Raw genomic sequence first — 16,659 nt, forward strand, 5'->3', positions numbered from 1 at the left:
AGAGGCGGACAGTCGGCGTGTGGTGTGTCCACGTGTGCAAGCTCGGGGAGGGGAGGGGGCGCAGAAGGCGTGACAAAGACGGACTTTGTGTCTTGAGTGTGCGCCTCGCTCTAGCCCAGAGCAGCGAACTGTGCCCGGCGTGTGTCCCTCACGGGAGAGCCAGGACGAAGGTGACGAAGGCTCGGTGAGACGCACCAAGGCGGCCCCCGCGCGTGTTCGTGTGTGCGCGCTGGGACATGCGGGGTGGGAGAGCCTGCCCCCCAAACCGCTTTCCGGAGGGAGAGCCAAATCCTGAAAGTGAGTGCGCGTGAGTGCGCGTGAGTGCGCGCGCCCGCGTGCGGGGGCGTGGCAGTAAACAGCAACAACACTCGGACCAGCTCCGCCAGAAACTCCGAGCTCCCTCCCCGGCCGGAAAGTGCGCCTCGCCGGAGCCTGGAGGTGAGTCGGCGGGGGGGGGGGAGGGCCTGGCGGGCTTTGTTGCCGTGCAAACGGGTTGCACATACCTGGTGCGCCGCGGCCGCGCGATCAGCTCCTGAATGGAGGTGATGTCACGGTGATGCAGGCGCCGGCCCACCCTCGCCCGGAGAAAGGAGCCGAGTGCGGGGAGAGGCCAGCGCCAGAAGGAGGGACCGAGTGCGGCCAGCCCAGCCCAGGCTCCCGGGAGAGGCAGGCCCTGCGCCCCGAGCCCCCGCCCGGGCCCCGCCACCCCAGGCCCGGGCTTCGCCTGGCTCCGCGCCCTCCGCCGAGCCCCTCTCACCCCGCCCGCGCTCCGCTTGGAGCTGGAGGTGGCCCCAAACGCCGCGCCGAGTGGGGCGGGCGGCGCGTCCCAGGTAAGGGCTGCTGCCTTCCCGCTCCGCCCTCCCCTCCGCCGCCCGGAAGAGCCGGGTCGGGCCGGCGGGCCGTGGGCGAGGGCAGAAGCCCGAGGGTGGAGGACCGGGGGAGGGGGAGCGCGGAGGACGCCGCGCCAACTCGGCTCCGCTCGGTCGCAGAAACTTTACAAACCGGCGCGAGCTGGGGACCGGGGGTGGGGGAAGCCCGGCGCTGTCCCGAACTCCACAGTCGGTGCCCCCTCCACTCCCGCTGCCTCTCTGCGTGAGTCCACGGTCAGCAGCGACTGGTGGGCCAGCCTCCTCTCCGGTGCCCGAGGATGGGGAGAGCAGGTTTCTGTGGCCAGAGGGAATGCGGGAGACAGGCTGGGGTCCCTACTCATTCTGCATCCAAGGCCTGGGGAGCGCCGGTGTAGACCCCAGGGGTGAGGAGGGAAATTCTCAGAATCTTCCTGTAGGAAGTTTGGCATCAGACCATCAAAGAGCCCCTACTTCAGGCAGCTTGGCTTCTAGATCCCTCCGACCCCCCAGGGCTTTTCCAGGGCCCTTTGCAGCCGCAGGGGTTGGGTAGCGCCCCTCCGTCCTGAAGCCCGCAGTTTTACACCCTGGAAAAGCCAATCATTTAAAAGCTCCATGATCTTGATCCTAAAGCACAGGAACCAGAATGTGTCAAAATAGGGTTTTTTGCACTTGGTTGTCCCCACCTTGTGTCTTACTACATGTGTGGGGGGGGGTGGGGAGGGGTGTGGGGCGCATTCCACAGCGGCATTCCAGAGCAGACCCTTGGATTGAAGACTTCCACGTTTCAGAATGCTCAGGAAATTTTGGCCCAAATGTCCACTTAATGCGGAGGTCTAGGCTGAGGTTCCTGGAAGCCCCTCCCTTCCCAACCTGATCTCTGATCCCTCTTATTGGTGGGTTTAGTCGCCAGAGCCCCTGGACAGGAGTAAGATGATAAGGCATAAGGACAGAACTCCAGAAAGGGGGGTGGGATGGGGGAGAAGGGGAGGAGGTGGGAGGGCTGTTGGTGGGTCCATCCATCTCTCCTGATAGGCTGCCGAGTGCTGGCAGTTGAGGAATGAGGATGCTCTGTGGTATCCCTGGGTGAGCCTAGGTGCCTTTGAGAGGGGCTGTCAGGGGTCAAGGCACCACAGGCTGTGTGTCTCTCTCTCACTCTATCCTTGAGCCTGGGAGATGCAGACCAGGGCGGCACTGTGAAGCCCATGGTGTCCTCTTCAGGTTGGTCTCCTATGCCCTAGGGGTTCTTGGGTTCTGGTGTGAATGGTGGGAGGTTAGGAGGGGGTTGTTCTGGAAAGATGAGAGGGCCTGACCGCCTCTGATCAAGCCAGTCAGGGCCAGCTCGCCTCTGAACCCACCCCACTGCTGAGGCCTCTCTGCTCCTCCTGGAGAGGGAAACTGGGAGGAAGGGGATTCTGGAACTGGATTGGGCTGACTCAGACCAGAGCTGGGGTGCTGAGTGGCTGAGTGGGGGAGAGGCCGATTTCAGAGGTGATTAAAAATATCTGTATGACTGATTCCAGGGAGGTGAAGCAAAAGGGCCCCTTTGTCCAGGAAATAATCCGAGACCGGGCTGTGCCGCAGTGTTGGTGTTGGAGAAATTCATGGGGCGGGAGGCGGTCCCCCTCCCACTCCCCTCGGTCCCACTGAGAACCTCGAAGCAGAAGATGTGACTCCACACTGAAGAAGGCAGGGGAGAAGGGGGCACTGAGTCTGTTCAGCGAAGGCTTTTTTAAATGCCTGCTCTGATGTCTACTCTGTTCAAGGCACAGCACTAGGTGTTTACAGGGATGCTAAGTTAATACGTCTTGTTCACTACCCTCACACACCTTCCAGCCTGGTAGGGGAGACTCATGCACAGAAGAGCCATCAAGGCTCAGAAGACAGCCAGGAAGTGCAGGCTTTAGGGACCCGCGGGAGGGAGAGCCTCTTAGGCAGAGCTAGGTCCCTCTCTTTGCAGTGCTCTTCCCCTTCTCCGCCATGTAAAAAGTGGCATGGGTTGCCTGGCTGAATCTGCACTCGGGGAGGTCAAAGGACACATGCAGAGCTCTGCTGAGCTTCCTTTAAATCTGCTGGCCTCCACGGATCACTGCCCTAGGCCTGAGTAGGTGTATTCCTGTCTCCATACTCACCCTTGCATTTTTCCGGGGAACAGAGAAATGGATTGTGTCCGGTGGGAATGGTTTGTTTCTTCTGGGGCTGGTAAGTATCAGGGCCCCGGAGCAGCCAGGTACCTGGGCGGGGAGGAGCAACAGCAAGAACAGGTAGGTTCCTCTTTCCTTCTTGGGAGTTCTCCCCACATTGGTGGGGCGGGCAGAGAGCTGCGAGGTTGCTGGATGCCGGCAGGGTAAAGACGTGTACTTCTAAGAGCAAGATGGCTCAAGAAGAGTAAGTGACCAGAAGGGTTGCAGAGCTAAATGGGACCTGGCTTGGTTTTGTTTTGTTTTTGTCATGACATGGCTGTTACCAGATTTAAACTTGTAGTGTGGGCTTTGGTATTCTTTCCCCCTACCTCCAGTCAGTCCTTAGATTTTATTTGGGAAAGGATCTCTCAGATCTGGCCATTATGGCTTTACCTTTGGCCTCGATCTTTAAACGGGTGAATGTGTCCTCAATAAATCGATTGCCTGTGCTTTTGGCCAGATTCAGATCTGAAAGCACAATCCTAGTTACGCCGCGTTTGTGCAAAACACAGCTTTAGTTCAGTGGCTCCCCATTGCCTTTAGAATGATGCCCCAACCTCCTTCCCTGTAGCACTTCTAGTCTGTGTCTCCCCTTACAAACTCGGATCATACTTGAAGGTGATAAAATACTGAATAAAATGCTGTTGAAAGGTCTTCTCCGTTCTTTTCTGACCCCTCAGCGGGAAGAGCTTCCTCCTCTGTGTTCTTGGAGCACCTTTCCCTCTCCCAGAGGCAAATTCTGTTGTGTGGCACTTACCATTTTCTCACAGACCTACCTTCTCTCTCGTACTGGATTTTAAAAACCATCAAGTCAGGGAGAAAAACAAAAACAAAAAACAAACCGTCAAGTCACGGGCTGTATTTGTTCATCTTTGTATTTCCCAGAGCTCTGAGAACGACTGGCTTTGTCGTCCCCCCTCCCCCCACCAAAATGCACAGTAAATATTTTCTGATTGGGAATAATTGCCTGTATCTAATCTGGGACCCAGAGCGGGGAGGGGGTGAAGTGCTGGAAGATGTGCAGATACCTGGGGGCTAACTCAGGGTGGCCTTTCTCAGGGCTCACTTCCACATCTCCAACTTTACCACAAGTTCTGGCTACTTTGCTATGAGCCCCAAACACCCAAGATGGGGTTGAAGGCTTAGGAACCCACAGCATGTAATCTGCAAATTACCTCTTCCCTGGGGTGGTTCAGTGTTTCTCCTTACCCATCAATCCTCCACCCTTCGTTTTTCTTTCCAGCAGTTGTAAATACAGTTTATGCTTTATTGATTTACGATTGCACAAAGTCCCCTACGAAAGCTTATTTAAATCTCGACGCAGGGGAAACGTGCTTTTGCATCAGAAGTCAAGAGAAACTGAGTTCTGACCATGCAGTTATTTAGGAAAACAATAAAGATGTTAGCTTATTAAGAGTTAATGATAGGTAGTATTTGGAGGAAAAGCAAGCTTAACTGAAAAATGAAGTACCTGAGGGCGCCTGGATGACTCAGTGGGTTAGGCCTCTGCCTTCGGCTCAGGTTATGATCCCAGGGTCCTGGGATTGAGCCCCACATCGGGCTCTTTGCTCCACGGGGGGCCTGCTTCTCCCTCTCCCTCTGCCTGCAACTCTGCCTGCTTGTGCTCTCTGTCAAATAAATAAATAAAATCTTTAAAAAAATTTTTTAAAAATGAAGTAGCTGAGAAGGTCGAGATACCGGCAGTATTTTCAAGGGGCACCTTGGGTCTGTAGGATATGTTAAAGGACTTTGAAAATTGACGATCTTTATTATGTCGGTTTCACTTAATTTATGGGTTTTATTTTCCCTGATCCAATAGCCCGTACTCTTCCACTTATCAATTACAGAGAGACAGTTTCTATTGACTGAGATTTAGGACTTTTGTTCGCCTGTTAGAAATTAGGTAACTAGGAATGGTGAAAACTTAAGGGGGTGGACTATGCATCACTACCCCCAAAGGAGGAAGAAAGGAGGTGGGAGGAGTTGGATCATGCCATTCCCCTGAGAGCCACTAGTGGTCACGATCATCCTGGAAAGCTTGGTTGCCATCTTTCCGGAGAGTTCCGAGGACCCAAGAAGTGAGAGAGGAAGAAGCAGGGTTATAACTAGTTACTTGAACGTAAGGGGCAATTTAATGTGCATATCTGTATTCTGCAGTATTTTTGAACTTGGCTGTTTAGAACATTGAGATTCTCTGTTCTCCAAGTAAATTTAAAGTCTTTCATTGATTGGATATTTAATTTCTCTTAAGCTGCCACATTCTTTATCTCCACACCACACAGGGATAGTCCAGCTGGTGTTGAGAGCAGGGGTTCCGTTTTCTTTGCTGCTCATCTACAGGCCTTGGTAGAGCCGCCGCCGTCGGGACTGGTCGAATGAGTAGTACGTAGAGTGATAGGGTACCTTCCTGGTGTGAATGAAAGACCCTTTTTTGCCTTCTGGCTACAATGCCTTAACGGTCTTCCGTGACAGATGAGTTCCTTTGGGCGTTGCATTGCCCTTCCCCATTCTTGCTTTTAAAAATGTTAATGCCTCATAGGAGGATTTTTGCATGAAGTCATTAACTCCCTAGCTGAGAAATTATTTTATCCTTCACTCCAGCAACCGAGCTAGACAAAGAAGTTTGGATTCTGAAGAGGAGAGCTGGCGTGAAAAGTGGGCAAATGAAGGGCAGGAAAGGGAGGTGGTAGGGAGGAATCCAAGAGAACTGTCTCTTCGTTTTCTCTGGCTGCAGGTCATGCCTTTCGGGTGCTCGTGAAGTACCTACTGCGTGAATGAGCGCATGGCAGGTTGGCCATGGACGTGGGCATCACAGGGGCAGAGTTGAAGGGCACAGTGTCAAGGCCTCTTGAACTCTGAGAGGGTCAGGGCAGAGAGAAAGTGCGGAGTGGCTTGGTTTTGACTTGCTCTCAAACCCTATCACCCTCAATCCAAACTGCAAGAGCTCAGGGAAGGTTCGGATGCTGGTTATGATAGGGGAGGGGGAAATCTGAAAATTCAGTGACAGATTCCTCCTTTTCCGTGAGTAGGACCGGAGATGACAAATGGGCTCCATCTCATTTGCCTCTCTGGTCAGTTGATATGCCTCCCAGGAGTGCTGTGTCAAGAAGGAATCTGAAGCCCGTGGGGACAGTCTCGTGATCAGCTCGCACTGTCTGCCCCGGTTCAGGACAGGGGCAAGCAAGGGACTTGGGTGTCAGAGTCTGGCCTTGGAGGACTGATTTTGCCTTTTCCCTCTCTGTCTCTAGGGACCCAGCCGGAGCCTGGCCTGGGAGCCAGCATGGCCATCCCCAAAGCCTTGCTGACGTGCCTGGGGCTGCCCGTCTTCCTAATCGCAGGCGCCCAGGCCCAGAACCATGTGCCACCTGGCTGCAGCCCGGACCTCAACCCCCTGTACTACAACCTGTGTGACCGTTCCGGGGCCTGGGGCATCATTTTGGAGGCAGTGGCTGGGGCGGGAGTTGTCACTACTTTTGTCCTCACCATCATCCTTGTGGCCAGCCTCCCCTTTGTGCAGGACACCAAGAAGCGGAGCCTCCTGGGGACCCAGGTCTTCTTCCTGCTGGGGACCCTGGGCCTCTTCTGCCTCGTCTTTGCCTGCGTGGTGAAGCCTGACTTCTCCACCTGTGCCTCTCGGCGCTTCCTCTTTGGAGTCCTGTTCGCCATCTGCTTCTCCTGCCTGGTGGCACATGTCTTTGCCCTCAACTTTCTGGCACGGAAGAACCACGGGCCGCGGGGCTGGGTGATCTTCACTGTGGCGCTGCTGCTGACCCTCGTGGAGGTGATCATCAACACCGAGTGGCTGATCATCACGCTGGTCCGCGGCGGCGGCGAGGGCGGCCCTCTGGGCAATGGCAGTGCCCCCGGGGCCTCGGCCTCCCCCTGCGCCATTGCCAACATGGACTTCGTCATGGCGCTCATCTACGTCATGCTTCTGCTGCTGTGTGCCTTCACGGGGGCCTGGCCTGCCCTGTGTGGCCACTTCAAGCGCTGGCGGAAGCACGGGGTCTTCGTGCTGCTCACCACGGCCACCTCCATTGCCATATGGGTGGTGTGGATTGTCATGTACACGTACGGCAACAAGCAGCGCAACAACCCCACCTGGGATGACCCCACGCTGGCCATCGCCCTCGCCGCCAACGCCTGGGCCTTTGTCCTCTTCTATGTCATCCCGGAGGTCTCCCAGGTGACCAAGGCCAGCCCAGAGCAGAACTACCAGGGGGACATGTACCCCACCCGTGGCGTCGGCTACGAGACCATCCTGAAAGAGCAGAAGGGCCAGAGCATGTTTGTGGAGAACAAGGCGTTTTCCATGGACGAGCCAGCCTCAGGTAGGCGGAGGGATACCCTCCCCGCGTACCCCGTCTGTCATTCTGCATCCTGGACGGTAGAATGGGGCGGGGGGGCGGGGGGCTGGTCTCCTGAGCGAGATGGAAGGCTCTCGAATGATCGCTAGCGTTCTGCCTTCAAGCCCCTAAATTCCATTTTTAAGTTTTTGTTTTGTTTTGTTTTTAGTACTCCTGTAGTTCATGAATATATTTCCACTGTAAAATTTAAAACACCCACAGATAAAATTCCCTCCGGCTGGCTCCTCCCAGTTCTACCCTGTTCTTTCCTGTTCTGGGCCACCTCTGACTGGTATTTTACCTCCACATGCCTCTGTTTCCTCATCTGTAAAATGGGGATGATAATGGTTCCTGTTAAATAGGGTTCTTGTGAAGATTAAGTTAATGCATGTGCCCGGCACTTGGAAATTACTCTACAAGTATTAGCTATTAGCTGTATTCCTATCCTTTTACTGTGATTACAACCACCCGTCCCGGACTTGTTTTTCCATTATGTACATATTCATAATTTTAGTTCCCTTTAAAAGTCTTCTCAGTTAAGATTTTGTTCTTTTTTTTTTTTTTTTAAGATTTATTTATGTGTTTTAGAGAGAGTGCGCCAGAGCACGTGCAAGCTAGGGGAGGGGCAGAGAGAGAGGGAGAGAGAGAGAAGCAGACTCCCTGCTGAGTGCAGAGCCCCACACAGGGCTCGATCTCACGACCCTGAGATCATGACCTGAGCCCAAATCAAGAGTTAGTTGGACGCTTAACCAACTGAGCCACCCAGGTGCCCTGATTTTGTTCTTTTTAATAAAAGCACTGTGCCACATCCTGATCTCAGCAGCACCCACTCTCCAGCTGGCTTGTCCCCAAGCTCCTGTCCCGGCTCATTTGTTAATGGGATGGGGCTTTCCTGTTGGAGCCCAGCACTAGGGGCACCAGCCAGCCGTACAGCCTCGGAGGGGTCAGGCTGAGGGTGTCTGGAATTGGAAGAGGCAGGAATGGGTGCAGCTTCTGCAGCCTGTGCCAAGCCCCCCTCCTCCCCCTTGGAAGCAGCTTGAGAAGCAGGCGGGCTGGGGGGCGGGGTGAGGAGAGATGCTTCTCTGGGACACTTGGCCAGTTGAGCTCCTGGCTTCCAAAGGGAAGAGTATTTCCCTGGCATTTGTTAACTGTAAGGACCGCTAGCATTCATTGAGCACCTACTGTGTGCTCAGTGTGCACGCATTTCCTGATGTGTCCTGTGGCGTGCTGTCCTTAGTCAGCTGCCTACAGCCCCTTTATCTGACGTGACTGGGAACTGGAGGGCAGAAGGACCAGGACAGACCCCTGACCCCAACCCCAGACTGGGCTGAGCAGGATGTTTGGGGGCTTAAGACTTCAACTGCTTGACTGTCGGTCACCAGCTCTGGGGTCCCTGCCAGAGGGCTGAGTCAGAGACGGGAAGTTCCAGAAGCAGAACTCCCTGCCTCTTCTCTACAAACTGGGACCCCCCCCCCCATCATCTCTGTTTTGGGGAAAGGAGTGACCTTTGTCCTGTCTGGCACCTGATCTGTGATCTGCCCACGGGGGTGGCCCCTGATCCACATAACAGAGTGGGACTAGTTGAGTGGGGGTGGGGCTTGTGCACCCACATCTGCTCCCGCCCGGTGTCTGGCCATGAGGCCCATGTAATACTACTCAGCCTTTGTCCTCGCAAGGCAAACATTTCTGGGGCTGTGAGGGTTTTTTTCTTTTCTTTTTTTTTTTTCTAAATGGAAAAATCAATCGAGTGGGCCCAGCACTTAGGAAGCCAGTCCTGTATAGTTGTGGTCCCTCGGAGCTGCGGGCCAGCAGCCTGCAGGACACAGACAGCCTTCCGCCTGCCCTCGGGCCCCAGGGGTTGGTCGTGAGCTTTCCTCGGACACCCTGGGAACCCCCGCAGGGTAGAGCAGATGGGGACAGCATCACACCCGAGGGCACCGGGAGGTATTCTTGGAGCGGCAAACAGTCCTGGAATCTTGCCAGGCTGCCCCAGGACAAGATGTATGTACATTCAGTTCAGTCCTCCTGGTGGGGCTCTGGGTTGTGGGGTCCTGGAGGATCAGCTGTGCCCCGGGACGACTGGCAGTCTCAGGCTGTGGGGTCTTTGCTCTGCTTACCCTAGCGCCTTGCAGCTGTGGCCTGCAGTGGTAGAGGCCAGAGCTGGAGCCTGGCCGTCTTGGAAGGCCGCCGAAGGCCCATGTGCCCCTCTTGGCCTCTGGCCCCGGAGGGCGGATGGGGATATGAAGGCTGCTGACAGGAGCATTTTTCTTGGCTGAAGGCGGGGGAGGGGTCCTCACACTGCAGGAAAGCCCGAGCAGAAGGCAGGCAGCATCATGCTCTTCTTGACTCCTGACAGACGCATGCTGGACTCAGGAGGGGCCCCCATACCTGCAACCCCGCCCCGCAAGTGGGCCACCCCTGGCCAGGCTTCCTCCCTGGGTTAGATGTTATCCCAGGGCAGGTGAGCCCCCTCTTCCCTGCCCTTCCCTCCCCCCTGGGGAGCCCTGCCTGAGAACCCAGCCCCCAAACGGCTCTATGTTTCTTTGCAGCTAAGAGACCAGTGTCACCATATAGTGGGTACAATGGGCAGCTGCTGACCAGTGTGTACCAGCCCACCGAGATGGCCCTGATGCACAAAGGCCCGGTGAGTGGGGTCCCAGGGTCTCTGTGACCCCGCTGGGGGCCGTGGAGCTCAGCCCGAGCCGGCTGGTGCAGAGGCCCTGTGGCCGGTGCAGGCTGGGGCGGAGGTGGTAAGGAGAAGGCAGGCTTCTCCGTCTGATGCATCAGCGTCAGGGAACAGAGCCCCTCGGCTCCTAATGCCCTTTTCCTGGAGTTGATGTCTGCTGCACTGCAGTGAGACCCGCCCTGTGTCATGGGGCATCACACAGGACTGGGGCCCCGGGCTGCGGAGAATGCAGAACAGGTCCTCTTTGAGCGATAGGAGAGTCCAGCTTTACCCTAAGGAGCTTAGGGAGGGACAAAGGAAGGTCTCAGCCAGGTAGGGAGGTGGCAATCTTTGGTGCCCCCATAAAGGCACAGAGGACCAAAAAGCAGGTCTGGGTATGTACTTACTCCTCAACCACAGCTGTCCCAAGAGGGCCTTGGCTCCCTTCCCCCCACAAGCAGGCTCTAGCTCTCAACCTCATACCTCCCCTGGGTTCTGGAAACCAGATGCTCCATTAGCCAGTGGGGGGTGGGAACAGGAAGACCGTGGGTTAGATTCTCACTCACTCCGTATATGTTCCTCCCCCTGGGCTGGCAGTCACTGTGGGGAGATGTCAGTGACCTGCCTTGGCAGGACGCTGGGAACAGGAAGCCAGGGAGGTCAGCGGGGTGGTGTTCTCACCCCCCTCCGTGCCACGAGCCCCCGGGGCACGGTGCAGTAAATATCAGAAACTTCCAGCTCCAGCCCCTTCCTCTCCCTAAGCTGAACCTGCTGCCAGGTGCAGGGAGGGGCAAGGAGTCTCTGGAGGACAGGAGCAGAGTCTGCTGGTCCCAGCCACTCAGACTGTGGAACCCCCCCCAGGGTCCTTCCTCCAGCAGCTGTCTCACCCTGGCCACCCCTCACTTGCCTGGCCACACCCAGTCCTGCTGCCCCAGGGGGTCGAGGATCTGGGTGAACAGGGAGTACCCACCCACGGAGATGAGTGGAGACTACGGATGGGGGCTCCCTCCCTCCCCGCCCCAGTTAAACTTTGACCAGGCCACCACTGGGTAGAGCCTGACTGGGTGTGGCTGTGGCTGAACCAACTGCCCAGGTGATTCTGAGGCACACCCAGGTTTGAGCCCCACCCGCCTGGATGTTCCAGGAGCTTCCGGGGGCCTGCGAGCTGGGGATTGCAAACCAGTGGGAGGACCACCCGGGTCTGATTCAACTGAAGGTGGTGGGTGGCTTGGGGCCCTGGGGTTAGGGATAAGGCAGGTGGGGCCAGGAGTTCACCTTGCCTTCAGGCCAGGAGCTGGGATGGGGGCCTCTGGACCCTCCACCCCACAGCCATCTCTCCCCCACACAGGAGTAGGGCACTGTAGCTCTAGCCAGGTTCCAGGCAGAGAATTTGGGTTTTAAGTCTCCACATCTGATTAACCCGCCCAGGCTTCAAGATAAGAAGTGTGGGTGTGCCCGAGGCCTGCCAGCTGTCCTCAGCCACACAGACCTGCCGCTCTGATTGCCACTGGGTGTCCTATTGCCATTTGAGGGCTCGGGGAAGGGTCTGGGGAAGAGGGAGCCTGGGACCATTACAGGCACGTAGTAGCAGCTCAGTGTGGTTCACTCTGCCCTGGGCCCCAGGATTTCCCCCAGGAGTTGGGAGCAGGAGGGGGGAGGCTTGAGAAGAGGATCCTTCTGAAAATAGTGACGCCCCGGGGCCATCCGAGGTGACCAGAGGCCCCTTCCCATGCCTAGAGGCCTGGCGCTCTGCAGGGTGAGGGAAGGGGCTTGAGGTCAGAGGCCAGCCCCTCCGTTTCGAGAGGTGGAGTCACCCATCCCAGGCGGCCGCTGGGGCCCTGCTGGGGGGGGGGGGGGGGGGGGGGTACTGCTGGCAGGCACAGCCCTGCAGGAAGCAGAGTGTTTGTGCGTCCGCCCTGGCAGAACCTGGCTGTGAGACCTCCTGTCCTTCCTTCCAGTCCGAAGGAGCTTACGACGTCATCCTCCCACGAGCCACCGCCAACAGCCAGGTGATGGGCAGTGCCAACTCCACCCTGAGGGCCGAAGACATGTATGAGGCCCAGAGCCACCGGGCCACCACACCTCCGAGAGACAGCAAGAACTCCCAGGTCTTTAGAAACCCCTACGTGTGGGATTGAGTCGGCGGTCAGGAGGAGGCAGGCAGATTTGGGGAAGGCCCTTGGGACGTGGCCTGGGTGAGGAGCCCACGGTTCTCCTACTGCCCCTGCCCCCTCCGTGGCTCAGGGCAACTGTGCCTCGGAGCCGGGAAGGCCATCCCTGTCTGCCAATGTCTGGGTGGGTGTCCCAGGGGCCCCCCACCCACGCCTCAGTGTTCGTGGAGCTTCGTGCTCCAGCCAGATAGTGTTCTTTTTGGGGTGGTGGCCGGTCAGTGCCAACATTTTCTGGAGTCTTCAGAGAGATTCCTGCCACCTCGAGAGATTTCTCAGGCACGTCTGTCCTGGGTCTTGCTCCTCTATGAGGAGCAAGGGTGCCTAATAAACACGTTTTTGCTTTATGAGCCCTTCCTCTGGGAATGTCGTTTCTGACCCCGGGCTCTTGGTCACTGATGAGCCTCCTCCTCCGTGGGCTGGGGGTGGCTCCTCTTTCTCCTTCCGAATCCGGCTCACGGGAACGCTGCTGCTGCTTTTTCCTTCCGTGCAATTAAGTAGCTGACACCTGCCCGCAGGGAAGGAGTCTTCAGCTGAGCCTGTGTATCGTGTTGTGTCGCGGGCGGTCAGAATGAATTTCTGGGCCCAGCGCCTGTCCAGGGTCTAGTCCAGCATCTGGGCTTATCTGAGATCAGGCAGCTTTTCCCCCGGGGCGCCTCCCCCCCCCCCCCCCCGCCCGCCCCCGCCATGCACGAGGCCAGAGTGGGGAGGGCAGGCCCACCATCGGGCAGCTCTGCGGAGGGTGTGTGTAAGGGAAGGCAGACCAGCTTCAGACCCTCTTAGGGGGGATGGCCATTCAAGTGCTCTAAGGGACGCGGTGGAGAGTCGCCGGCCTGTGCTGTTAGATGGTGCTGTGCCGAGCACGGGTGGAAGCGGACGGCTCGGAGAACACTGGCACTTCTTTACAAAGTGGGTTTCCAAAGGTGGGAAAGGGTCAGCTGGTTCTGGTTGGTTCCATTCCTGGACAGTTATTAACGTGTCCACTGGCTCAGCCCTTTATGGTAAACAAAGCCTTCCCACATCAGCTCCTTTTAAACCTCGTGGCTGCCAAGAAAGGTGGACAGCACAGCATTCTGTCCTCTTTCCCGAGTCAGAATCCCAGAATCGTGCCATTTTTGGGTCAGACGTGGCCTTGGAGGCAAAAGGTGGGGCTGTCCCTCTCCTGCCCCTGACAGGGGTAAGCAAACCGACCCACCGAGGCCACAGCGGCCTCCAGAGGGGCCCCACCGGTCAGGTTGTGTTGAGCTCAGTCTTCGAGGCCCACCCTGGGGCCGAGCCAGTGGCCTGGGCTTGGATGAACAGTAGTGCCGTGACCCTCGGACACTGGCTCCGGGCTTTGCAAAGGGGCTGCCAAGCCTGCCCCTCCCGAGCTTGGGAATGTTTCTACCCAACGAGTCAGAAGCTATTTTCTGACACCGGTCGTAGGGGGGAAAAAAAAGTCTCTGTTGGAAGAGAGAGAAAGTTGCCGGAAGAAAAACAAACTTCTCCCAGAGTTTCCCTTCTATGTCAGATTGCACCAGCCCCGCTGGGACTCAGACACTGTTTTTAGTAGAAGCCAGAGTTTGGGCCCCCGAGTGGTAGGGTCCCCTTTGACTCTTGTTCTTTCTGGTTACTTTAGGCTCAGTCCCCGCAAAATAAAACGAGATGGTAGAAGCCCTCTTCCCTGAACCACACGTCCGTCCTGATGTCCTCATACCTCTGTCTGGGCTGGGCAGGGCCCAGCACCTTTCCCGCCCTTGTCATTGGAGCTGGGAGGGACCGGAGGCCACCAGCCAGAAGCAGAGGACTGAGTGGGGGGCCTGTGAAGCCCTGAGGCGCGTGGCTGGGGCCCTGGGGCCATTCCCTTTGCCTCTCCTGACCCCCACGTGACTGAGGCCACAAGGATCTACAGAACTGCCCAGCCTGCCTCCGTCCCCCCTCAACACCCTTCCCCTAGTCACAGCCCGTGTGTCCCATGCTGTGGTTCTCCAGATGGCCATCCTCAGATGCCCTGTCTTCACACCACGGGCCTTCCTGGCTGTCTTGGTGTCCAGCATCAGCTTGTCCTGCCTGCGCCTGGGTGTTTGGAGCCAAGCCCTGGCGGAAGTGGGCTTTCTCATCAGGGCTTCCTGTCACCACCTGGACCGTGGAAGGCCCCTAAGCTGGGACAGAGCTCGGCCCGAGGCCTGGGCAGACACCGCTCCTCTTCGTGGCCTGTGGGTGCTGGATCTGAGACCCTTTGGTGCTTCCCTCTTGTGCCCCCTTACGCCATAGCCCCATGCCTTCCCCACCTGCAGTGAACTGGGGCCCATCGAGACACAAGGTGGGGGTTGGGGCTGCATCCTCAGGGGCCAGCAGAGAGTCCTGGATCACATGGGCTGGGGTCTCAGCTGCTCCCAGAACTGGGACTCATGCCATGTCCTGCTGGGCAGATGTACAGTATTTCTGCCTCGCCTTGGGCACCCCAAACGTGCTGGCACTGTTCTCTCCCACGACATGCTCCAGAGGGTCCTGACGGCCACCCAGGGAAGTGGGGGGCATCCTTTAGGACCTGATGATGGTGGAGCAAGGGCGGAGATGTGCACAGCTCCAGACTCACAGGAACGAGATCTCTGTAGCATCGTCTCCTGGTTTTGTCCTGCGCTTGGCTACCAGGCAGAGCTGGCTGGCCCAAGGGGGCCTCCCCAGGCGTGTCCCTGGAGCTCTGTGCTCAGCGCAGAGTCACCTCTGGGTGCCCAGGGTTGGGGGGGAGAGAACAAGAGCAGGGCCCGACCTCACCCTGTGGGCAGCCCACAGCTCTCCAGCACCACCCTCCTGCCCCCAGCAGCCTGTGCCTTTGTTACTGGAATATTTCTCAGGCCCTACAGAGAGAGTAGGGCCATACGACTGCCTGTGACAGCCCCCTACCCCCAGCGCCACCATTGACCAATCATGTGCTGGGTTGCTTAGCTCCACAAACAGAGTATTACTTCTCTCTGATGGAGGGAAGAGGGAGCTCTCTGCACCTCAGACTTTTCTTGATCTAGGTTAGTGGCCCCAAGATCCCTTACAGTGAATAAAGGCACGGTCTTGCTTTTCGAAGTGATAGTCTCATGTGAGTCTTGGCCTCACCAGGCGGCCACGAAGAGCAGCCTGCAGTGAATGTGGGTTTGAATGTCCGAGTTCTCCGGGGATCTGGGTGTTAGCTTGGGAAGGATGGGATCCTGAAAGCTGCAGGCCACCCTGGCTCAGGGTCACCCAGTGGCCCTGCTCCTTCCAGGCCTTGGCCAAGTGGAGAAGACAGAAGACAGGTGTGTTTTTAGGAGAGAGGTGCCTTCCCCCAAGTGGTCCAGCCGCATCACAAATGAGCCTGGGATGGAAGAAAACTAGAAGAGGCCAGAACCTATTACAGGTAACATCAGACCAATACCTTGGTAAATTTCATACCCACTCTGTCAAGCCGTTCAGCTCGAAGCGGAGTAGTTTGGACCCTAACTGCTCAGAATTAAAGGACCTTGTCCTCTGTTTCCGAGGAATTCCTATCACAGAGTCCCCATGTGCTCACTGAGATTTTTTTCTGGGATTTAATACATATTTTTAACCTAGTCTCTTCCCTTATAGACCAACAAAGGCAGTTTGATTCCAACTAACTTTTTCTCGGTTGGGGATTTATTCTAAGGGAGGAAACCAAGCCTCCAAAAATAGCCAAGATTTGTGCCTGTGCCCCACCCCCCTGTCCCCCCAAGGTCTGGGAATGTAGGGATGGGGCAAGAGAGGGGGACAACCCCTATCATAGTTCTGCTGCTGCCTGGCATGCTGGAGGGGCACCATTGAGTGACATACTGGGCTCGTGGGAAGGCAGACGGGGCCAGGGAGATGATCAGTACCTCCCCTGAGGACCTGCCAAGGGCCACATCCACTATTCCGGTTTACACTGGTTTCCTGCACTTGATCACACCTCGGATAAGAGCTAGAAACGAGAGAGCAGCAAGAAATAGGTGAAGTGACTTGCCTGGGGTCGTGCCCTCCAACCCTTTGTTACCAAACGAGGCACTTTCTCCAGCCCCATGCGGTTTGCGGAGATCAGACTCAGGTGCAAGTGACCAGATTTTGTTTCCTGTCTGCTGTGTGCCTTCTGGACCCTCCCGGAAGCTGCAGCCCCCGCTTCACAGCAGACCCATGAATTATTTAGCATCTGCTCCAGCTGGGTAATGCTCTGACCTCATCCTCATCCTTGGGCTGAGGGTGCGGCTCTGACCTTCGTCTCCTTGAAGAAGGGATATTGATGGATGGAGGCTGGGGTGGTGGGTCCCTCTGTGGGCTGTGGGTGACTGAAAGGTACAGGGAAGGAAGTGAGGACCAGAAACCAAATGCCCTTTTAGCAGGAGGCAGTTCTGCAGAGAGAACATGACCTAGGAATCCAACAGTTATGGGTTTGGATCCCGACTCTTGCTTACTAGCTTTGTAACTTTGGGCAGCTCAGTTTCCTCGTCT

The 16,659-nt window shown here is 56.8% G+C and overlaps 1 protein-coding gene across 1 annotated transcript; it reads left to right on the forward strand.

Moving 5' to 3' along the window:
- The first annotated feature begins 273 nt into the window (after positions 1-273).
- On the forward strand, positions 274-15,225 carry GPRC5C (G protein-coupled receptor class C group 5 member C). Its single transcript, XM_032429633.1, has 5 exons — positions 274-438; positions 6,277-7,359; positions 9,924-10,018; positions 11,998-12,147; positions 13,826-15,225. Exons 2-5 carry the CDS (start codon positions 6,309-6,311, stop codon positions 13,856-13,858), a joined length of 1,329 nt encoding a protein of 442 aa, XP_032285524.1. The 5' UTR covers positions 274-438; positions 6,277-6,308; the 3' UTR covers positions 13,859-15,225.
- The last annotated feature ends 1,434 nt before the right edge of the window (positions 15,226-16,659 follow it).

Source organism: Phoca vitulina, unplaced genomic scaffold, assembly GCF_004348235.1.
Source record: "Phoca vitulina isolate PV1807 unplaced genomic scaffold, GSC_HSeal_1.0 scaffold41, whole genome shotgun sequence".
In the NCBI taxonomy this organism is placed as follows: Eukaryota; Metazoa; Chordata; class Mammalia; order Carnivora; family Phocidae; genus Phoca; species Phoca vitulina.